Source organism: Prionailurus viverrinus, chromosome D4 (genome assembly GCF_022837055.1).
Source record: "Prionailurus viverrinus isolate Anna chromosome D4, UM_Priviv_1.0, whole genome shotgun sequence".
Lineage (NCBI taxonomy): Eukaryota > Metazoa > Chordata > Mammalia > Carnivora > Felidae > Prionailurus > Prionailurus viverrinus.
The window spans coordinates 86156712-86179991 of record NC_062573.1 but is presented as its reverse complement, the minus strand read 5'-3'; the positions used below and the strand labels follow the sequence as shown (position 1 = coordinate 86179991).

Here is a 23280-nt window from a genome sequence, read left to right as displayed (position 1 = left end):
TACTGACATAAGGATAAACATATAGATCAATGGAACAGAACTGAGCCTGAGGAAAAACCCTCACATATATGGTCAATTGATTTTTGACAAGGGTACCAAGTCCATACAATTGGAAAAGGACAGTCTGTACAAATGGTGCTTGGACAACTGGATACCTATGCTAAAAGAACACAAGATAAATGAAAAATTAGAAAGTCTCTGAAGAAGTAGATATAATGAATACATATGTGGAGGTTTCAGAACTGAAAAATACATACCTGAAAGAAAATGGTTAGTAGATGGCTTACTAGCACATTAGAGGTAACAAATCACTGAACTGGAACACAGAACAATAGAAATTATACTGGGAAAAAAGTTATGAAGAGAGCCTCAAAAACTATGGGAGTATAACAAAATAACATTTGTGTCACTGTAGTTCTGAAGTAGTAAAGGTAGGCAGTATTAGAAGAGCTAATGGCTTAAAACTTCCCAAATTTGGCAAGAGATGGAAACCTAAAGATTCAAAGAGCTTGAATGTATGTCAAACATGATAAGCCCACTGAAATCCATGTCAAATCACATTACAACTTATCTCCATAACCTAAAAATGAAGAAAACATCTTGAAAGTGGCCAATGAAAAACAACACATTTTCTTATAGGGAAAACTATTGGAATGGTAGTGGATGTCTTACCAGAAACCACAGAGGTTAGATGGAAGGGGTGTGATGTTCTTCAGGTGCTGAAAGAAATTGTCAACCCCAAATCCTGTACCAAATGACAATATCTTTCAGGAATTGAAGGGAAACTCAGGACATTCTCAAATGGAGGGAAACTGAGAATTTGTCCCTAGGAGAGCAGATAGAGGCAATTTTATAAGCAAAAAGGAAACAATAAGAGAGGGAACCTTGGAACATCTGTGTGCAGTAAGGAGTTAACATAATAGGCCTGAGACTGCTATTGTTAGGAAATCCTGCTTGCAAGACTGTCCTTTGGCTGGCATTGGGATCTTGCATTTCTAGAGGGTTGGCACCATTCCCAGAACTGATAAGAATGGCTCACTGTGCCTAAAACTATGCAAAGTGTAGGGTTATGTTGAATGTGCCTGTGTGACTAGCCCCCACTAAAAAAGTTGGGCACTGAGCCTTTAATGAGCTTCCTCATTAGATAACATTTAACACATGTTGTCACAGTCATTGGTGGAGGATTTAAGTGGGTCATGTGTGACTCCACTGGGAGAGGATTTTTGGAAGCTTGTTCCTGGTTTCCTTTGGACTTTGTCTCTTGTATGGTTTCCCTTTGCTGATTTTGCTTTGTATCCCTTTGTTATAATTATAGCCAAGTGTGCAACTATGTGAGTCTTGTGAGTCCTAGTGAACATCGAACCTGGGGGTGGTCTTGGGAACCCCTGACACAATCAGGAAGAAAGAAAACACAGGAAAAATATGGGTAAATATAGTAGGCACTCCTCTTACACATGAATTTTCTGAACTAATTTTGATGGTTGAAGCAAAAATTATTACACATTCTGCTATGATTCTAAATATATAGAGAGGAAACACTTAAAATTACAGTAAGGGCAAAAGGATGTAATGGGAGATAAAGCTTCTCTACTTCATTCAAACTTGTAAAATGAAGATACCAGTAGACTGATTAGTTTTGCATATGTAATGGAGCTCCCAGAGTAACCACTAAAAATGCTATATACAAAGAGATACACAGAAAGCGCTGGATATTTCAAAATAGAATTCTAAAAGGAAAAAGAAAAAGGTCCAAATAACCCAAAGGAAGTCAGTAAAAAGAAAACAATCAAAAAGAACAAACAAAATGGTCTAAATACACCAACCAAAAGAGAGAAATTGTCATAACAGAGTAAGAAAAAAAGAAGCCGTAGTAAACCCAATGTGCTGCCTAAATGAAACTTCAAATATTATAGCTTAGGCAAGTTAAAAGGATAAAAAGAAACATGCAAACATTAATCAAAGGAAAGGAGTGGCTACGCTAAATCAGTAAGGTAGACTTCTGAGCAAGGAAAGTTACCAGACACAGAGGGTGATCAATTACAGGAAGACAGTGATCCTGAATGTGTGTGTCTCACATACAGTTTCACAACATGTGAAGAGGAAACCCAAAGAAGAAATAGACAAATCAACAAGTGGAGACTTCAACACCCTTCTCTCAATGGTGGAAAATCTAAACCCCAAATCAGGAAGAGCTTGTCAACACCATCAACCAATAGAATCTAATCTTTACAGAACATTTCACCCCCAAATAGCAGAATACATATTCTTTTCAAATGCTCACAAAAACATATACCAAGATAAGCATATCCTGGGCCATAAAACATAAGAAATTTGTTTATCTTAACAAATGGAAAGAATTGATACCACACAAGGTATGTTCTCTGACCATAATGGAATCAAACATGAAGTCAGTAAGAGAAAGTTGACAGAAAAGTCTCTAAACACTTAGAAAATATTTAAACTACACACTTCCAAGTAATCCATGCATCAAAAATGAAGTTTTAAGGGGAAATAAAACATTCTCCATGAAAAGAGAATGGAGAGGAAGATATAATGTATCAAAGTATGTGGAGTACAACTAAAGCAGTCCTGAGTGGAAAACCTGTAGCAGTGGATGTGTATGTTACCAAAGAGGAAAAGTCTCTAATCAATAAGCTTCTATCTCAGGAACCTAGAAAAATAAAAGCTAAATAAACTCAAGAAACACAGAAGGAAATAATAGTGATAAAGGCAGAAATCAGTGAAATTGAAAAAAACAGAGAAAGAGCTGTTCTTTTGAAAATAATAACATTGAAACAACCTCTAGCAAGACTAAGAAAAACGAGACTAGACACAAATTACTACATCAAGAATGAAAAAAGGGTATCTCTACATACTCTGAAGCCATCAAAAGAATACCAGCCTACAAATTTCACAACTTACATGAAATGAACTGCTTCCTTGAAAAACACAAACTACTGAAAATTTCCCAATATGGAATAATTTGAACAGCTCTATAGCTATTACGGAAGTTCAATTTGCAATCTAAAAATTACTACAAATGAAATGTATAGGCCCACATGTTTTCACTGTGGAATTCTGCCAAATCTTTTAAGACTTAGTGCCAGTGCTGCATGATTTCTTCCAGAAAATAGAAGAGGAAGAAACAAACCCTTCCCAATTCACTCTGTGAAGCAGGTATTATGTTAATACCAAAATAATTATACACTATTACCAAGTACAGTTTACTTTAGGCATGCAAGACTAGTTCCATATTTGAAACTTACTGTAATCCACCATTTTAACAGACTAAAAAAGAAAAACCACATGATTATATCAGTTGATGCAGTAAAATCAATTATTTGTCAGAATTCAATAACCACTGTGGGGGAAAAAAATCTTAGAACAAAAGGAATGCAGGGGAACTCCTCTACTTGAGTAGGAACATCTACAAAAAATATATATCTAACATTTTTTATTGCTTATATATATATATAAACATACATGTCTACTGCTATATATATATTTATTTGTAATAATATATAACTATATATATATAAAACAATTTACTGTTTTAACCATTTCACAAATTTATTTTAGAGAGGGGGTCAGAGGGAGAAAGAGAGAGAGCATTAAGCAGGCTCCACGCTCAGTGTGGAGCCCAACATGGGCTTTTATCCCATGACCCTGGGATCATGACCTGAGCCAAAATCAAGAGTCAGACACTCAACCAAGCCATCCAGGTGCCCCTTAACCATTTTTAAATGCCCGGTTCAGTGGTGTTAAGTACATGCACACTGTTGTGAAACCATTCCCATTCTCCATCTCCAGCACTGTTTCATCTTCCCAAGCTAAAACTGTGTCCATTAAACATGGACTCCTTCCTCATTCCCCACTCCTCCCAGCTCTTGGTAACCTCTGTTTTACTTTATGGACTTGCCCATTCTCGGTTACCTGCTGTAAGTGGAATCAAACACTTTTTGTCCTTCTTAGACTGGCATATTTCACTTAACGTTTTCAACGCTAATCCTTGGTGTTGAATGTATCAGAATTTCCTTTGTTTCTAAGGCTCAACATATGCCACTGTATGCATACACCACATTTTATGTTGATGGCCATTTGAGCTATTGTGATTAATGCCATTATGTTGGGGACTTTGCTGTACAAGTATATAGGGGTAGATAGCTAGGAGTGGAGTTGCTGAATCGCAGGGTCAGTGGTATGTTTAACATTTTGAGGAACTGCTGGACTCTTACACAAAAACCACACCATTTTACATTTCCCATCAGAAATGCATAAATGTCTCCACAATGCCAGAACGTGTTCTCTCCCTTTTCTTTGGTAGTAGCCATCATAGAGGGTATGGCGTGGCATCTTATCTTAACGCTGTGAGACATAATGCTTTTCTCCTCATGTTAAGAATAAGGCAAAGATGTCTGCTCTCACCACTTTCATTGTGCTACAAGTTCTGCAATAAAGCAAGAGGAAACAGATCATTGACTGCTCTCCAGGTAGCTGTTTCCTTCGCAAGCCAGGCCAGGCCCATAATGAAGCAACTATGTCTAAGGGACCTGCAGTTGGCATTGGTCTTGGCACCACCTACTCTTGTGTGGGTGCCTTCTAGCACAGGAAAGTGGAAATAATTGCCAACGATCAGGGAAACCGAACCACCCCAAGTTATGTAGCCTTTACTGACACTGAACGATTGATCGGTGATGCTGCAAAGAATCAAGTTGCAATGAACCCACCAACACAGTTTTTGATGCCAAATGCCTGATTGGGTGTGGATTTGACAATGCTGTTGTCCAATCTGATATGAAGCACTGGCCCCTCATGGTGGTGAATGATGCTGGCAGGCCCAAGGTCCAAGTAGAATACAAGGGAGAGACCAAAAGTTTCTATCCAGAGGAGGTGTCTTCTATGGTTTTGACAAAGATAAAGGAAATTGCAGAGGCTTACCTTGGGAAGACTGTTACCAATGCTGTAGTCACAGTACCTGCCTATTTTAACAATGCTCAGTGTCAGGCTACCAAAGATGCTGGAACTATTGCTGGTCTTAATGTACTTTGAATCATCAAAGTACAGCAGCCAACTGCTGCTGCTATTGCTTATGGCTTAGAGAAAAAGGTTGGAGCCGAAAGGAATGTGCTGATCTTTGACTTGGGAGGTGGCACTTTTTTTTATTTAAAAAAAATTTTTTTTTCAAAGTTTATTTGTTTTTGGGACAGAGAGAGACAGAGCATGAACGGGGGAGGGGCAGAGAGAGAGGGAGACACAGAATCGGAAACAGGCTCCAGGCTCTGAGCCATCAGCCCAGAGCCTGACGCGGGGCTCGAACTCCCGGACCGCGAGATCGTGACCTGGCTGAAGTCGGACGCTTAACCGACTGTGCCACCCAGGCGCCCCAAGGGAGGTGGCACTTTTGATGTGTCAATCCTATCGAAGATGGGATCTTTGAGGTCAAAGCTACTGCTGGAGACACCCACTTAGGTGGAGAAGACTTTGACAACCGAATGGTAAACCATTTTATTGCAGAGTTCAAGCGCAAACATAAGAAGGACATCAGTGAGAACAAGAAGGCAGTCCGTCGCCTCTGTACCTCTTGCAAGCATGCCAAGCATACACTTTCTTCCAGCACCTAGGCCAGTATTGAGATTGGTTCTCTATATGAAGGAATCAACTTCTATACCTCTATTACTCATGCCTGGTTTGAAGAACTAAATACTGACCTGTTCTGTGGCACCCTGGACCCTGTAGAGAAAGCTCTTCAGGATGCCAAGCTAGACAAGTCTCAGATCCACGATATTGTCTTGGTGGGTGGTTCTACATGTATCCCCAAGATTCAGAAACTTCTACAAGACTTTTTCAATGGGAAGGAACTGAATAAGAGCATCAACCCTGATGAAGCTGTCGCTTATGGTGCAGCTGTCCAGGCAGCCATCCTTCCTGGAGACAAATCTGAAAATGCTCAAGATTTGCTGCTGTTGGAGGTCACTCCCCTTTCTCTTGGCATTGAAACTGCTGGTGGAGTCATGACTGTTCTCATCAAGCACAATTCTACCATTCCTACTAAACAGACCCAAACCTTCACTACCTACTCTGACAACCAGCCTGGTGTGCTCATTCAGGTTTATGAAGGTGAGCGTGCCATGACCAAGGATAACAACCTACTTGGCAAGTTTGAACTCACAGGCATACGTACTGCCCCCCATGGCGTTCCTCAGATTGAGGTCACCTTTGATATTGATGCTAATGGCATTCTCAATGTCTCTGCTGTGGATAAGAGGACAGGAAAAGAGAATAAGATCACCATCACAAACAACAAAGGTCGCTTGAGCAAGGAAGACATTGAGCTCATGGTCCAGGAAGCTGAGAAGTACAAAGCTGAAGATGAGAAGCAGCGAGACAAGGTGTCCTCCAAGAATTCACTTGAATCTTACGCATTCAACGTGAAAGCAACTGTTGAAGATGAAAAGCTTCAGGGTAAAATCAATAATGAGGACAAACAGAAGATTCTGGATAAGTGTAATGAAATCATCAACTGGCTGGATAAGAATCAGACTGCAGAAAAGGAAGAATTTGAACATCAGCAGAAAGAGCTGGAGAAGGTCTGCCTCTCCTCTGGTGGTGCCTCCTCTGGGCCCACCATTGAAGAGGTTGATTAAGCCAACCTGAGAATAGGTTTAGCATTGTTTCACACAAAACATTTGAAGGACCCAAATTTGTAGCAAATTCCATGGCAGTGAAGTTGAGCTGCTATAGTTAATAAACTGGGCATTCTTGATACTTGAATATGGAATATGTGCACAAGGAAAGGAAATACAACATTACACTTTATAAACACTGTATTGTTAAGTAGAAAATGCAATGTCTTAAAACTGTATTTAAAATTGGCACCAAAAAAATAGAGGAAATAAAATCCATATAGATTATAGATTATAAAGGAAGAAATAATGCCATGCTTGTCTATGTAGAAAATCTAAAGGAATCTAGGAGGAAAAAAAATCCTAGAACTAAGTGAGTTCAGCCAGGCTGTAGGATTTAAGATAAAGATAGAAACAATTGTATTTTTGTATTCTAGCAATGAACATAGTGTCACTGAAATTAAAAATACCATTAAAATCACTTAAAGAGATTCTAAGGTGTCAATCTAACAAAACATATGGATTTGTATGTTGAAAATCACAAAATGCTGATGGAAGAAATCAGAAGACAATAAATGGAGAGACATACCACATTTGTGGATTTGAACAGTCAACAGAGTAAAAAGAATAAGGTGGGAGGAATCATTCTACCTGATTTCAAGACCTACTATATAGCAGCATCATAGACATAAGATCAAGAGAAGAAAAGAGAGGACCCCCTAACTAGACCCATGAGCAATGTGAGAAGGGGATTAATAGTCTTGAACACACGGCACTAGATTTTGGGTTAAAAGCAGGGGCTTTGAATCTCACCTGGGGCCCCACACCAGCCTTTCTTCCTGCCTTGGCCCTAGTTAGTGGCTTAGCTTAGGTTGACTAGTGCATGTGGTTTGCTTCTGGGTGAGCAGGAATGTGTTTGTGTTACAGGCATTAATGGCCTTCAGGGATGTGGCTGTGGCCTTCACCCAGAAGGAGTGGAGGCTACTGAGTCCTGCTCAGAGGACCCTGTATCGGGATGTAATGCTGGAGAACTACAGCCACTTGGTGTCGCTGGGTAAGGATGTCTTGTCTCAGGTCTCAGACTGCCTGTGAACATCTTAAGATTTTATGTAGTAGCCATGATACTTTTGGGTCAAAAAGAAAAACAATATTTTCCCTATATCCCTAGAGAGTGTTTGGATTCTGTAGAGCTGAAATAGTGAAGGTGTGTGTGTGGCGGGGTGGGAGTGAAGCTATGTGACACTGAATTGCCAGGACTCTTCCCAGGTTGGGCCCTTCCTCCAAAGTGATCTTGCCTCAAATTTGGGAATACTGGTATTCAGTTAACCACAGGGGAGACTTTAGATCCGGGACTCCCCCTCCCCTTAGTCATCCTTTCTCAGCACTCAGAGAGCCTTTGCACACTGCCACCGCCCCCCCCCCCCCCCCAGCTTTCTGGGTTATTGCATTCCCCTGCTGACTCTGAGTTCTGCCATAGCCTCTTAAACCACTAACCCAGGGTCACCTTGGTTTCTTTCCCTGTGAGTAGGAATTGCCTTTTCCAAACCCAAACTCATCACCCAGCTGGAGCAAGGGGATGAGCCCTGGAGAGAGGAGAGCGAATGTCTTCTGGACCTTTGTCCAGGTGAGTGGGAAGCATGGGCTGGTGAGGAGACCAGGAAGTGAGGTGCTTAGCAGATGAGGAAGGAGTGCTTATGAACTCCTGGGGAGGGCTCTTCTTTGGGCCCCCCTTCCATGATATCCTGCTTACCCAGAGAGGGCTTCCCTGGCTGTCCTCCCCTCCCCTATGCAGGCTCATTCTGTTCATGTGGTGTCTCTTTTCCAGTACCTTTTCCAGTTCTAGGATCTCCTTGTTCTTGGGCTTTTGTTGGTTGGCCTGATATTCTGCATAGCACTTGCCTTCTGAGACTAAGTCTGCTGTCTCTGGGAGACACTATCTAGTTTTTTTCATAACATATGAATTTCTTAGTGCATTGGTTTTACTCCATAAATTCCCATAAGCTTGCTTCTTTTATGATGGATTATTTAAGATTACAACAGGGTGTGTAGAATTATATGAGTGCCTGTGTGCCTTCCCTGCAGCCTAAGAAATAGATGTTAGAACACCAGTTAACAGCCCCCACACCTTCCCTGTTGTGTCCTGCTCTTCCACCCCAGCCAAGAATCCAGTTTGTGCATTAGCATTCTCACGTGCCCTTTTTCTTTTTCCCCATTCGATGGGTCCTTCAACCATATAGTGTTGTTTTGCATGTTTGTAAACTCTGCACATAGTATTGTGCTGTACACATCCTTCTGGAACATGCTTTTTCACTGACTTTGTGTGAGTATCCTGTTAAAATACATTACCAGTTCCCTTCTTTTGGACACTTATTTCCAATTTTGGCTATTAAATAATGCTATCTACATATTCCTGTTACTTCCATAGAAACAGGGGCAAGAATTTTTCCAGCCTAGAGGTTCTTGTCCCACATCCTCACCAATACTGGGTATTGTCAGATTTCTTCCCTTTGCAGTGAATCTCAGAGGTTCTTGTCCCACACATCCTCACCAATACTAAGTGTTGTCAGACTTCTTCCCTTTGCTTTGAATCTCAGAGGAGCTTTGCTTTTCAGGGAGCATGAGTATCTCTTCCTATGTTGTTTGGTCATTTACCTCTTCTGTGATTTGTCTGTTCATGGGGTTTCCCTCCTTTTCATTTGGGCTGTTTCTGTTATTGATTTGTAGAAATTCCATATAAATTCTGGGAACATATAGGTCTTTAATCCAGTGGGAATTAATTTTATGTGAATGACTGGAGGTAAGAATAAATTTTTTCCTGATTTTTTTTATTCTTTTGTTTTCAACATTCCTGGCATTTTGTTTCTAAATACAACCATATATCTGGACTTGTACTTTATAGCAAAATCAGTGCTTTTGTCTTTTTTTTTTTTAAAGAGAAGCTATTATATAAGCTATAATAATGGTATAATATAAAATGTATTATGGTATATTATGGTATAATAGTTTAGGGATAAATACTTTAATATAAAAAACTACATGTATTTAAAGTGTAAAATTTGGCTACCGCTATGGAATCACTGCTACAATCCAAATACCAAGCATAACTGTCACCTCAAAGTTTCCTTGTGCCTCGTTATAGTCCCTATCTCCTATCCTTTCGTCTTTTCCTCCTCCGCAGACTCAGGTACCCACTGCTCTGCTTTCTATCATAGATTTGCTCACATTTTCCAGAATTAATGTAAGTTAAATATATAGAATGTATACCAGATTCTTTCACTCAACATAATTATTTTTAATTTCATCCATAATGCTGTTTGTATCATAGTTCATTTCTTTTTACTGGTGGATAGTATTCCATTACATAGATAGCACAATTCATTTAACCATTCATCTACTGAAAGACATTTGTTAGTCTCCAGTTTTGATTAATACAAGTAAAATCAGCATGGATGTTCATGACAAGTCTTTTATTTCTCTTGGATAAATACCTGGAACTGGGAATGGCTGGGTTATAGGATATAGTGTATATTTAACTTTTTACAGTATTCAAAAGCTATTTTCCAAAGTGGCTATGCTACTCACATTCCCACCAGCAAGGTATGAGGGTTCCAGATGCTCCACATCTTTGCCAAAACTTGGCAAAGAAATAAAAAGTTTCTTATTTTTGTGAGAAAGAGGGAGTGAGTGAGCACATGTGAAGGGGGTGAGAGGGGCAGAGGGAGAGAGAATCTTAAGCAGGCTCCATGCTCAGTGTGGATGCAGGGCTCGATCCTACCACCCTGGGATCATGATCTGAGCTGAAATCAAAAGTCGGACACTCAACCTACTGAGCCACCCAACCGACTGAGCCACTCAGGCACCCTGGTATTGTTTTCATTTTAGACATTTGCATAGCTGTGTAGTGGCATCTGTGGTTTTGCCTGACAGTTTCCTAATGGCTGATGATGATGTTTTCATATGCTTATTTGCCATCTGTACATCTTTGGTAAAATGTCTCTTTGAATCTCTTGCCCATTAAAAAAAAATTGTTTTCTTATATTTTTGTTACTGAGTTCTGAAAGTTCTTCATATATTCTGTATAGAAGGTCATTATCAGATGTTTGATTTACAAATATTTTCCCTATGGCTTCCTTTTCTTTTATTTTGAGAGAGAGAGTGTGTGCAAGGGGAGGGGGAGAGAGAATCCCAAGCAGGTTCTGTGCTGTCAGCACAGAGCTGGACATGGGGCTGAATCTCATGAACTGTGAGCTCATGACCTGAGCTGAAATCAAGAGTTGGACACTTAACTGACTGAACCACCCAGGTGCCCCACCTTTTCAATCTTTTAATAGTCTTTCAAAGAGAAATTCCTAATTTTGATGAAGTCCAAGTTTTGTCTCACGAATTTCACTTTTGGTAGTGTGTTTAAGAAATATTTGCCTGACTTAAGGTGAAAGAGATTTTCATTTTTTTTCCTTTTAGAAGTGTTACAATTTTTATTTTATATTCAGCTCTATAATCTATTGTGAATAAATTTTTATACTTGGTACCACCTCTGGATTTAAGTACATTTATTTTTGCATACAAATACCTAAATTTTCCAGCACCATTTATTGAAAAGGCAACCTGTTGTTTATTGAATCGCCTATTTACCTTTGTGGTAAATGAAGTGACCAAATGTGTATGGGTCTATATTTGGATTCTATTTTTTTTTTTCACTCCTTTTTCTACCTTGATGCCAATACCACACAGTCTTGATTACTGTAGCCTTATAAGTCTAGAGTTCAGACAGTATAAATCTCCAACGTTTTTTTCTTTTTCAAGTTGTTTTAATTATTCTAGGTTCTTTGAATTTCCATATGGATTTAGAATAGCAATTTTCACACACACACACACACATACACACACACACACCCTACTTGGGATTCTGATTTGGAATGAATTAAATCTACCTCATTTTGGAGAGAATTTACATGGAAATAACACTGCATCACCCAATATGTGAACACAGTATATCCATTTTTATGGGAGGTCTTTTAATTTTTGTCAGCCTTGTTTTATAATTTTTAGTACAGAGGTCTTATGCATTTCTACTCAGATTTATCCCTCTATATTTCATATTTTTTTATACTACAGAAGCTATTTTCACATTGTTTTCAATTGCTGAAAGTACAGAGAAATACAATTAACTTATGGATAATCATCTTGTATCTGGTAAACTTGCATACTTACTTTTTAGTTCTAGTAGCTTTTGTCAAATTCTATAGGATTTTCTAATAGATGATTATGTTATTTGTGAATAAGTATAGTTTTACTTCTTTACATTCAGTATGTCTTTCTTTTTCTTGCCACATTGCACAGGCGAGAACATCCAGTGCAATGATCAATTTAAATGGTGAGAGTGGACATCCTTTCCTTGTTCCTGATCTTATGGGGGAATGCTTTCTCCTAAGTGTAAGTTTTATCGCTGCCCTTGATGAGCACGACAAACTTCTGTTCCTTCTTTGCTAAGAGTTTTTATTGGGAATAGATGTTGGATTTTGTTAAATGTTTTCTGGGCATCTTTTGAGGTGATCATTTATGATCTATTTTTTTTTTTTTAGTCTTTTATAAAGTTTTTATTTTAATTTTAGTTAACATACAGTGTTACATTAGTTTCAGGTGTACAATAGAGTGATTCAAAACAATTCCATGTGTCATTCTTGACAAGTGCAGTCCTTTTTTTCTGTTTCAAGTTTATTTAAATTCTAGTTAGTTAACATATAGGGTAATATTGGTTTCAGGAGAATTTAGTGATACGTCACTTAGATCTAATACCCAGTTCTCATTACAAGTGCCCTCAATATCCACCCATTTAGCCCATCTCCCACCTACCTCCCCTCTGGTAACTCTCAGTTTGTTTCCTAAAGTTAATAGTCTCTGATGGTTTGCCTCCCTCTTTGTTTTTTCTTCCTTCCCCTATGTTCATCTGTTTTGTGTCTTAAATTCCACATATGAGGTGAATGGCGTTTTTTTTTTCCCCCTTGTTAAATCAGGCTTGTATTTTTGTTAACATAATGCACTGACCTTATTCAGGTTTCACCAGTTTTACCTCCACTCTTTTGTATGTGTGGGTGTATGTTTGTTTAGATCTATGAACTTTTATCCCATGTACATTCCTGTAACTGCCAGTATATCCAAAGATACAGAATAGTTCCATCACAGGGATCTCTTGTGCTGCTCTTTTATAGCCACAGCCAACTCTCTCCCTTCTCCCCTGCCCTGTCTGGCAACTACTAATCTGTTCTCTTTCTCTATGAATTGTCATTTCAAGAATGTTATATAAAAGAAATCATATAGTATGTTAACATTTTTGGATTGCCTTTTTTCATTCATAATCTCTTGTGATCCATCCAAACTGTAGCATGTACCAATACTTCATTCCTTTTATTGCTGACTAGTATTCCATAGTATGAATGTACCACAGTTTGTTAAACCAGTCACCCACTGAAGGATATTTCAGTTGTTTACAGTTTGGGGCTTTTATAGATGAAGGTGCTTTCAACATTTCTATATGGGTTTTTGTGTGAACCTAAGGCCTTATTTCTGGGATAAATGCTTAAGAGTGCAGTTGCTGAGTCATATAGTAAATAAATGTTTAGTTTTGTTAAAAACAACCATAGCCATGTCTAGAATGGTTACACCATTTTATCTTCCCACTAGCAACGTCTGCATGATTGTTTCTCCACATTCTTGCCAGTATCTGGTATTAGCCCTATTTTTTATTTTGGCCATTCTGACAGATTTCTAGAAATATCTCCTTGGTTAGTAAGAGTGAGGGGTTTAGTGCAAGCAGTTCCTCTCATGGAGAGCTGGGCATATCTGAGTCTGTGCACTGTATAAAGGATTTAGTTTCCTTGGAAAAGAGACTGGTGTTCTCCCTGTGGGTAAAGAGCTTATGAGGCCTCTGGTTATGGGTGGCTGTTGCTGTCATTTTGCAAGGTCTTTGTGGCATGTCCTTGCATCTCTGTTCATTCTTCCCAGACGATCTCTATCCAAAAGTGGTTGGCAGATGTATGTGTGTGTGTGTGTTAAGATCTGATCTGACCACTGAATGGATCTGGCAAAGATGGTCTAACAAGTGAGAGGAAAGAGACAATCTCTTCCTAGGTTGGCTCATGTGAGTGGTTGGCAGGCAAGGGCCCACGGACTCAGGTCTAGGGTGTCCAGCTAAGCATCTTCAGACACTGCATTTTAAGAGGGTAATCCCTGGTAGTTCTTCTCAGCTAAGCAGAGTCATGTAAGGTGGCTGACCACAGGAGCAATGGGTAGATGTGTATCATTACCTAGTGTATTTCTTCTTTTCAGATAGAATTTACTTACAGGAAATGCAAATTCTTAAGTTTGCTAGAGTTCAAACAATGTGTCTATCTCTACAATCCAAACTTTATCAAAATACAGATTACTAGCATTCCAGATAGTTCCTTATGGCCCATTCCAGTAAACTCCCACCCTAACCCTCAGAGGTACCTCTGGTCTTGATTTTATTTCATCATGGATTAATTTTGCCCACTATACAATTTTGCATGAATGGAATGATACGTATTCTTTTGTGTAGGCTTCTTCACCCAGTACAAAGGTTTTGAACTTCATCCATGTTGTTGCATACATTAGTAACCTGTTCCTTTTTAATGCTGCGTGGCTTCCCATCATGTGAATATACAACTATTTATCCTTTCTCCTTGGCAGACACCTTGATGGTTTCTAGTCCTTAGTTATTGTGAAAAAGCTGTTATTAGTAATCTTATGCTAGGTTTTTTGTTTTGGTAAGCCTATGTTTTCATTTCCTTTGGATAAAGACCTAGAGTAACGCCAGGTGTATTCGTTTCCTAGGGTTGCTGTAACAATTTACCACAAACTGAAAGGCTAAAACAAAAGAAATCTATTCTCACAGTTCAGAAGTTAGAAGTCCAAAATCAACCTGCTGGCAGTGTTGGTTCCTTTTGGAGGTTTGGAGGGAGAATCTGTTCCTCACCTCTCCTGGCTTCTGGTGGTTGCTGGCAATCATTCCTTGGCTTGTTGCTTTGTCAGTCCAATCCATGCCTTGTGACCACACAGCCTTCTTCCTTCTATGCATCTCTGTATCTAAGTCTCTCTCCTTGTAAGGACACCAGTCATTGGATTAAGGCTCACCCTAATTTGGTATGACCCATCTTAACTTGATCACATCTGCAAAAACCAGATTTCAAAAGAAGTCCTATAGGTAGAAATGAATTTTGGTGGGATACCATTCAATTTGATACACTGGGTCACAGGGTTACACTATATGCAGTATTATGAGAAATGACTATTTTCCAAACTGGCTGTACCATATTTCACTTCCATGAACACATAAGAAGAGAGTGACATTTGTCTCACAACTTCCCCCACAGTTTTCACCTTATCTGTGATGGATATGTAGTGGTTTCTCAGGGGATCTTTAATTTCCATTTCCCTGATGGTTAAGTGTTGAGCACTTTCTTTGTGCTTTATTCTATATCTTACTTTGTGAAGTATTTATTAAATCTTCTTCCAGTTTAATGCATTTTAAAATTGTTGAGTTCTAGGAATTCTTTATTAATCCTGGATACCAATTTGTCATATGTACATTTTGCAAACATTTTCTTAGTCTGAAACCTTTCTGTTCATTTTTTAAAGTTACTTTTGATAAGCAGATGTTTAATTGAGGAAGTCTAACTTTTCTCCTTTAAAATTTTTAGTCATGAAGATAATTTATATTTTCTAAATGCTATATAGTTTTAGCTTTTAAGTCCATGATCCACCTTGAAGTAACTTTTGTGTATGGTGTCAGGCAGGAATCAAGATTTTACTCTTTCATATGGATACTCAGTGGCTCTAGCATCAACTGATGAAAAGACTTGCCTTCCCCTCATTGAATTGCTTTGTTGAAAATCCAATGGCTAAGTGTGGGTCTGTTTTACACTTTCAGTTCTATTTCTTCAATAGAATAGCCCTATCCTTAAACAAACCACACTGTATTACTGTAGGACCATCAGAAGTCTTGAAGTCAGGTAGTGGAAGTACTCTCCCTCTCTCTGTAAGTCAGGTAGAAGTTTTTCTTTTTTTTTTTCTTTTTTCTTTTATTTTAGAGAGAGTGAGATTCCAAGCAGGGTCCATGCTCAACCCCCTCCTCGCCCACCCCCCGACATGGGGCTTGATCCCATGACCCTGGGCCAAAATCCAAGCCAAAATCAAGAGTCAGATGCTCAACCAATGGAGCCACCCAGGTACCCCTAATTTTTCTTTTTAAAGACTGCTCTGGGTAGTGTAGGTCCTCTGCATTTCCACTTATAAGATCAGTTTCTCATAAAATTTGGGGTCTTTTGTGGTTCCATATAAATTTTAGGATTGTTGCTGTTGGTATTTGATAGGTATTGCATTAAATGTGTAGATTGCTTTGGGTAGTATAGACATTTTGACAGTATTTGTTCTTCCAATCTGTGAACATGGAATGTTTTTTTTCATTTCCTTATGTTGTCTTTAATTTCTTATATTAGTTTTATAGTTTATCAAGTTTTTTATAAATAGTTTTTAATAGTTTTTTTATAGTTTATAGTTTTTTACAGTTTTTTATAAATATAGTTTATAGAATTTTATAATATAAAATTCTTATATTAGCTTTATAGTTTTCAGGTACCTCTCAAGTTTATTCCTAGGTATTTTACTGCTTTTGGTGCAATTGTAAATAGGATGGTTTTCTTAATTTCTCTTTCTGCTGTTTCACTATTGGTGTATAGAAATGCAACAGATTTCTGCACATTGCTTTTGTATCCTGCAACTTCACTGAATTCCTTTATCAGTTCTAGTAGCTTTTTGGTGGAGTCCTTAGGGTTTTCTATGTATACTCTCCTGTCACCTATGTTATTAGACAACATACAGAAAAGGAATTCAAATTGGTAAGTAGTAAAAGCTTTATTTCTTCCTTACCAATTTGAATTCCTTTTCTGTATGTTGTCTAATTACTGTGGCTAGTACTTCCAATGTTTTGTTGAATAAAAGTGGTGAGAGTGGGCATCCTTGTTTTGTTCCTGACCTTAGGGGGAAAACAGTTTTTACCCCATTAAGGATGATGTTTACTGTGGGTTTTTTATATATGGCCTTTATTATGTTATATCCCCTCTAAACCTACTTTGTTGAGGGTTTTTATTATGGATGGATGCTTTACTTTTACAGATAATTTTTCTGTGTCTACTGAAATATGATTTTTATACTTTCTCTTATTGATGTGATGTATCAAATTGATTGATTTGCAAATACTGAATCACCTGTGAATCCTGGGAATAAATCACTTGATCTTGGTGAATGATTTTTTAAATGTATTGTTGGATTCTCTTTGCTAGTACTTTGTGAAGGATTTTTGCATCTATGTTCATCAGAGATATTGGCCTGTAGTTCTTTTCTTTGGTGGTGTCTTTTCTGGTTTTGCTATCGGGTATACGGGCCTCCCAAAATGAATTCGAGAATAGGTTAACTCTTCTTTAAATGTATGGTAGAATTTGCCTGTGAAGCCATCTGGTCCTGGACTTCTGTTTGTTGGAAGTTTTTGATTATTGATTTCAATCTCCTTGCTGATAATTGGTCTCTTCAGATTTTCTATTTCTTCCTGCTTCAGTTTTGGTAGGTTATATGTTTCTAGGAATTTATCTGTTTCTTCTAGGTTGTCTAACTTGTTGGCATGTAGTTTTTCATAACATTCTCTTACAGTTTGTGTTATTGTTGGTTACTATTTCTCCAACTTGTGATTTTTTTATTTTTTTTATTTTTTTGATGAGTTTGACTAGAACCTTTTCGGTTTTCTTGATGTTTTCAAAGAACCAGCTCCTGGTTTCACTGTTTAGTTTCTGTATCATTTATTTCTGCTCTAATTTTTATTCTTTCCTTCCCTCTGCTGGTTTTGGGTTTTGGTTGTTCTTTTTCTAGCTCCTTCAGGTGTAAGATTAGGTTGAGATTTTTCTTGCTTCTTGATGTATTATAAACTTCCCTCTTAGAACAACTCTTGCTGCATTCCTAAAGTTTTTGGACCATTGTGTTTTCACTTTCATTTGTTTCCATGTACTCTTTGATTTATTCTTTGATTTCTTGGTTGACCCACTTATTGTTTAGTAGCATAGTATTTAACCCTCATGTATTTGTGGTCTTTCCAGATTTTTTCTTATGGTTGATTTTTAGTTTCATAGGGTTGTGGTTGAGAAAAATGCACGGTATGACGTCAACCTTTTAAAATTTGTTGAGACTTGTTTTGTGGCATAATATGTGATCTATTTTGGAGAACATTCCATGTGCACTTGAAAAGAATGTGTATTCTATCTTGTTTTAGGGTGGAATGTTCTGAACATATGTTAAATCCATCTGTTCCCATGTGTCATTCAAAGCCACTGTTTTCTGTGGCTTTTCTGTTTGCTTTTCTGTGTTTGGATGATCTGTCCATTGATGTAAGTGGGATGTTAAAGTCCCTTGCTGTTATTGTATTACTATAACATAGTTCCTTTATGTTTGTTATTAACTGTTTTACATAGCTGGGTGTTGCCATATTGGGTGCATAACTATTTACAATTGCTAGATCTTGTTGGATTGTCCCTTTTATTATTATATAGTGTACTTGTCTTTTTACAGACTTTGTTTTATAGTCTATTTTGTCTGATATAAGTACTGCTACCCCAAGCTTTCTTTTGACATCCATTTGCATGATATTCTCTATCCCTTCACTTTGAATCTTCATGTGTCTCCAGGTCTGAAATGAGCCTTTTGTAGGCAGCATATAGATGGGTTTGTTTTTTTTTAAATGTATTCTGTCACCCTTCTGTCATTCTTTTGATTGGAGCATTTATTCCATTTACATTGAAAGTAATTATTGATAGTTATGTATTGCCATTTTGTTACTTGCTTTGCGGTTATATTTGTAGTTTTCTGATTCTTTTGTGGTTTGTTGGTTTTCTTTAGTGATATATTTATATTCTTTATGTTTTGCTTATCTATTACTGTTTTTTGTGTGGTTACCATTCAGTTTATATCTAACATTTTCTGCATCTGTAGCAGTCTATGTTAAGCTGAGGGCTGCTCAATGTTAAACTCATTCTTTACTCCTTCCCTCCATGTTTTAGATATATGGTGTCCCATTTTATATCCTTTTATGAATGTCTTGACTGATTTTTTTACAGAAATACTTAGTATTTTTGTGTTTACTTTTCACACTCTCACTTATCAACTTTCCTTTCCACTGAAAGAATTCCCTTTAACATTTCTTGCAGGTCTGGTTTAGTGGTCACAAACTCCTATAGTTTTTGTCTGGGAAATTCTTGTTCTCTTCTTCTATTCTGAACGATGGCCTTGCTGGATAGAGTATTCTTGGCTGCAGATATTTCCCTTTTAGCATTTTGAGTACATCATGTCAACCCCTTCTGGCCAGCAAGTTTCTGCTAAAAAATCTAACAGCCTTATGGAGTTTCCCCATGTACCTGTCCTCTTTTCTCTTGCAATCTCTAAATTCTTTACCACTGTTTCTTGCCGTTTTAATTGCTATGTATCTTGGTGCAGACCTCCTTGGGTTGATTTTGTTGAGGGATCTCTGTGCCTCCTGAATCTGGATTTGTTTCCCTCCCGATTTAGGAAATTTTCAGCTATTATTTCTTCATATACATTTTCTATCCCCCCCCCCCCCCACTTCTTCTGGGATCCCTATAATGTGAATGTTACTATGCTTGATGGTGTCACTTCCCTAACGCTATTTTCATTATGGAGTATTTGTCTCTCTTTTGCTCAGCTTGAGTGCTTTTCATTACTCTATCCTCCAGGTCGCTGATATATTCCTTTCCTTCCTGTTGCCTATTCCATCTGTTGTATTTCTGGTTTCATTTATGGAGTTCTTCATCTCTGATACGTTATTTTTTATCTCTGTGTTAAGAATCTCACTGATGTCCTCCATTCGTTGCTCAAGTCCAGTGAGTATCTTTATGGTCATTAATTTAAATTTTCTTAGCTCTCCTACTGTGTTTTTATCATGGTCTTTCATTTGGGACATATTCCTCTGTCTCATCTTGTCTGTTTCTATGTGTTAGGAAAGTCTGCAATGTCTCTTGCTCTTGAAAGCAGTGGTTCTATGAAGAAGAGGTCCTGTAGTGTCCCCTGTTCACCAGGACCTGGCGCTTCAGGGATGTCTCCTATGTGTGTTGCTTGCATCCTACTATTGTGTCTGAGTAGCTTTTCTTTTCAGTCCAGACTTCACTCATTCTGCCTGTTATGGGCTGTGCCTGCTCTGTGGTGTTAGGGAGACTGAATCAGGCTGGCTCTGAAAGTGGAGTGACCGTACGAGGGCTCAAGAGTGGGATGGCAGTATTAGCAAAATTTGCATTGAGCCACTAGTCCTAGGCTATAGATGCCATAAAGCACGGTGGTGGCTAGGAGCGTGGTGCACATTGGCAGTGGCGAGGGGTAACGCAAGCAGCTGAGGTGGCAACAACGGGCAAATGGCAGTTGACATGTGATAGACGGTCATGGCATGTATGTTAACAAAATTTGCATTGAGCCATGTGTCCTAGGCTAATCCCCCAAAGCAAGGCAACAGCCAGGGGTGCAGAGCACAGGAGTGGCTGTGACCTGGGGTTCTGCAGGAACTGGGCAGGGCATGTACACTACATTAGCAAAATTTGCACTGAGCTCCTAATCCTAAACCAGATCCCCCAAAGAAATGCAGGCCAGAGGGCCATGGCACACAGGGTATTAAAAGAAATTTGTGATAAGCCCAGGGCCAAGGCCAGCAGGATGAGCAAGTCCTCAGGAGAATACATGGACATGGCACAGTGCTAGCAAGTGTCCGTGCAGCCCCACTTCCCACAGGTGGCCCCGTGTTTATGCTGGGCGAGTGGGGGAAGGAAAATGTCACCTGCCAGTTCCTTTGTTCCCAGAGAAGTCTCCTCAGCACACTCCAAAATCAGCATAAACAGATCTCCCTCCTGTTGTGCAAGCTGTCGCTTCTGTGTTGACTCTCCTTGGGCTGCACTTTAGGGGCAGGCCCTGGTTATCACTCACCCAGTGCTGAAGTGGTTGACTTTTAAAGCTCTAGGCTCCAAATCCCACTGGGTATACAAACTCACAGAATTCAGCTCCTCTGGTTTTCCAGGCAGGATGCTATGGGGATTTCCTTTTTCTGTGTGGGCTTCCCATCCCCATGACCACAGCTCCTCATTGCTCCTTTTGGGCAGCTCCTGACGACCCTTACTGTCCTTCATAATCTCTCAGAGGTGGCTGCTCTCTGTTTAGTTGTGGAGTCTGTTCTGCCAGATCACTCTCCAGTTTACTGATGTGGATGTGAGTGACACCTAGTTGTAAACATGGGATGGGGTGAGCTGAGGTCCTCCTACTCCACCATCTTGCGCTCCCTGCCCCCATGAGTCACATTGTTTCTTAGTGGAAGCATATATACATTTGTGGATTAACGTTTGCATTAGCATTGATTATGTCTTGCAAGTGAACTGTATTGGTGGAAATGTGTAACTCTAATGGCAGCAGTTTATAGGGCTGGGCTGGTGTTAGAGCTGCCTCATCATGTGTATCTTCTGTGTTGTAGTAAGATATGCAATAATGTGTCAGCAAAGGATGGAAAGTAGGTATGTAAAGGAAGTCTTGGTTGTGAGAACATCGGAGCAATGACTGCTGGGCAGGTACAACCAACCTTTCACAAGGTGCCTGTAGTGATTCTGACCAACATTTTCTCTCCAGCAGAACCAGGAACAGAATTCCAGCCATGTGTCCATTCCTGCCCGGTGGCCTTTTCCAGTCCACAGTTCCTTCAACAGTACGTGCTGTGCGGTCACCTTCCTCAGATCTTCCCAAGCTCATATGCAGGAAGCCCCATCTCAACGGAAGCTCCAAGCTGCTCAAGTGAACAAGGAGATGAGGAAGAGATAGAAGGGAGACTTGAGCTGAGTGGGGTTTCCCGGGTGCTCTTCAGATCCTCTCAGGGTCGGCCAGTAGACTGGGTGGAAGGCAAAAGAGCTGGGGGAGTAGGCCAGGGGATGTGTCCTGAAGAAGCAGACCTTTCAGCATCTGGAGCAGCCATGTGTGGGAAATACAGACTGGGACTTGGTCCCAAATCCAGTCTCTTAAGCCTCCAGAAACATCACGTATGTCCTGAATGTGGCAGAGGCTTCTGCCAGAGGTCAGACCTCACCAAGCACCAAAGGACACACTCAGGAGAAAAGCCTTACAGCTGTAGGGAGTGCGGGCGAGGCTTTGGCCGCAAGTCCTCCCTCACCATCCACCAGAGGAAACACTCAGGGGAGAAGCCTTATGTGTGTCGGGAGTGTGGCCGCCACTTCAGGTACACATCCTCACTTACCAACCACAAGAGGATACACTCTGGGGAGAGGCCCTTCGAATGTCAGGAATGTGGGCGAGGCTTTCGCCAAAAGATCGCCCTGATCCTGCACCAGAGGACACACTTGGAGGAGAAGCCCTTTGTGTGTCCCGAGTGTGGGAGAGGCTTTTGCCAGAAGGCATCGCTCCTCCAACACCGAAGCTCACATTCGAGTGAAAGACCCTTCTTGTGCCTTGAGTGTGGGCGTGGTTTCAGGCAGCAGGCACTGCTCCTCAGTCACCAAGTCACACACTCAGGGGAGAAGCCTTATATCTGTGCTGAATGTGGGCATGGCTTTCGCCAGAAGGTCACCCTTGTCAGACACCAGAGGACACACACAGGGGAGAAGCCTTACCTGTGCCCTGAGTGTGGCCGGGGCTTTAGCCAGAAGGTCTCCCTCATGGGACACCAGAGGACACATACAGGGGAGAGGCCTTACCTGTGCCCTGAGTGTGGGCGTGGCTTTGGCCAGAAGGTTACCCTCATCAGACACCAGAGGACACATACAGGGGAGAAGCCTTACCTGTGCCCGGAGTGTGGACGTACCTTTGGCTTCAAGTCGCTTCTCACCAGACACCAGAGGACACACTCAGGGGAGGCGACTGATGTGTACAGAGTGTGTGAGCAAGGACTGGGCCAGAAGTCTCACTTCACCTCTGACCAGAGGACACACTCAGGGGAGAAGCCGTGCGTGTGCAGTGAGTGTGGGCGTGGCTTCGGGTTCAGGTCGGCCCTCATCAGACACCAGCGCACCCACTCAGGAGAGAAGCCGTATGTGTGCAGGGAGTGTGGCCGAGGCTTCAGCCAGAAGTCTCACCTCCACAGACATAGGAGGACCAAGTCTGGCCATCGCCTCCCACCTCAAGAGCTGCTCTCCTGACCTTTCCTTTCCTCACGGTTGTGAAGATGGCAGAAAGCACTAGGAAATGTTCCACTTTCTTCAAATGCAGTGGAGGGGAAAAAAAATGTGTCTTCAATGATTGTAAGATCATTAATTTATGGTTTATTTTCTGTACTAGCGATGGCTTTGATTTGCTAAAGCTGCCATTAAAAAAACGCAACAAACTTGATGGCTGAAGAACAGTTTTCACACAGTTCTTGGGACTGAAGTCCAGGATCAATGTGTGTACTTTGGTTTCTACTGAAGCCTCTCTCCTCAGCTGGCAGATGCCTGCCTTCTTACTGTGTCCTCACATGGCCTTTGTGCATGCTCTTTCCTGGTGTCTCCCCCTCTTCTAAGGATACCAGACTTACTAGGTTACAGCCCCCAATCTATGACCAAATAAG

The 23280-nt window shown here is 40.1% G+C and overlaps 1 protein-coding gene and 1 pseudogene across 10 annotated transcripts in view; both read left to right on the top strand.

The window, feature by feature from the left end:
• The window catches only part of ZNF169 (zinc finger protein 169), a 55669-nt gene extending 32611 nt beyond the window's left edge, over positions 1-23058 (top strand). For 6 of the 10 annotated variants that reach the window (XM_047829701.1, XM_047829703.1, XM_047829699.1 and 3 more), the window contains 3 exons: positions 7551-7677; positions 8152-8247; positions 21357-23058. In XM_047829701.1, the coding sequence (XP_047685657.1) occupies positions 7551-7677; positions 8152-8247; positions 21357-22873 (1740 nt within the window). In that variant the 3' untranslated portion in view covers positions 22874-23058. Of the gene's footprint in view, positions 1-7550; positions 7678-8151; positions 8248-11963; positions 12057-21356 lie in introns of those variants that run through there. The other 4 variants (XM_047829702.1, XM_047829709.1, XM_047829708.1 and 1 more) reach the window with 4 other exon arrangements.
• On the top strand, positions 4538-6015 carry LOC125150449 (heat shock cognate 71 kDa protein-like; annotated as a pseudogene).
• Positions 23059-23280: the final 222 nt, after the last annotated feature.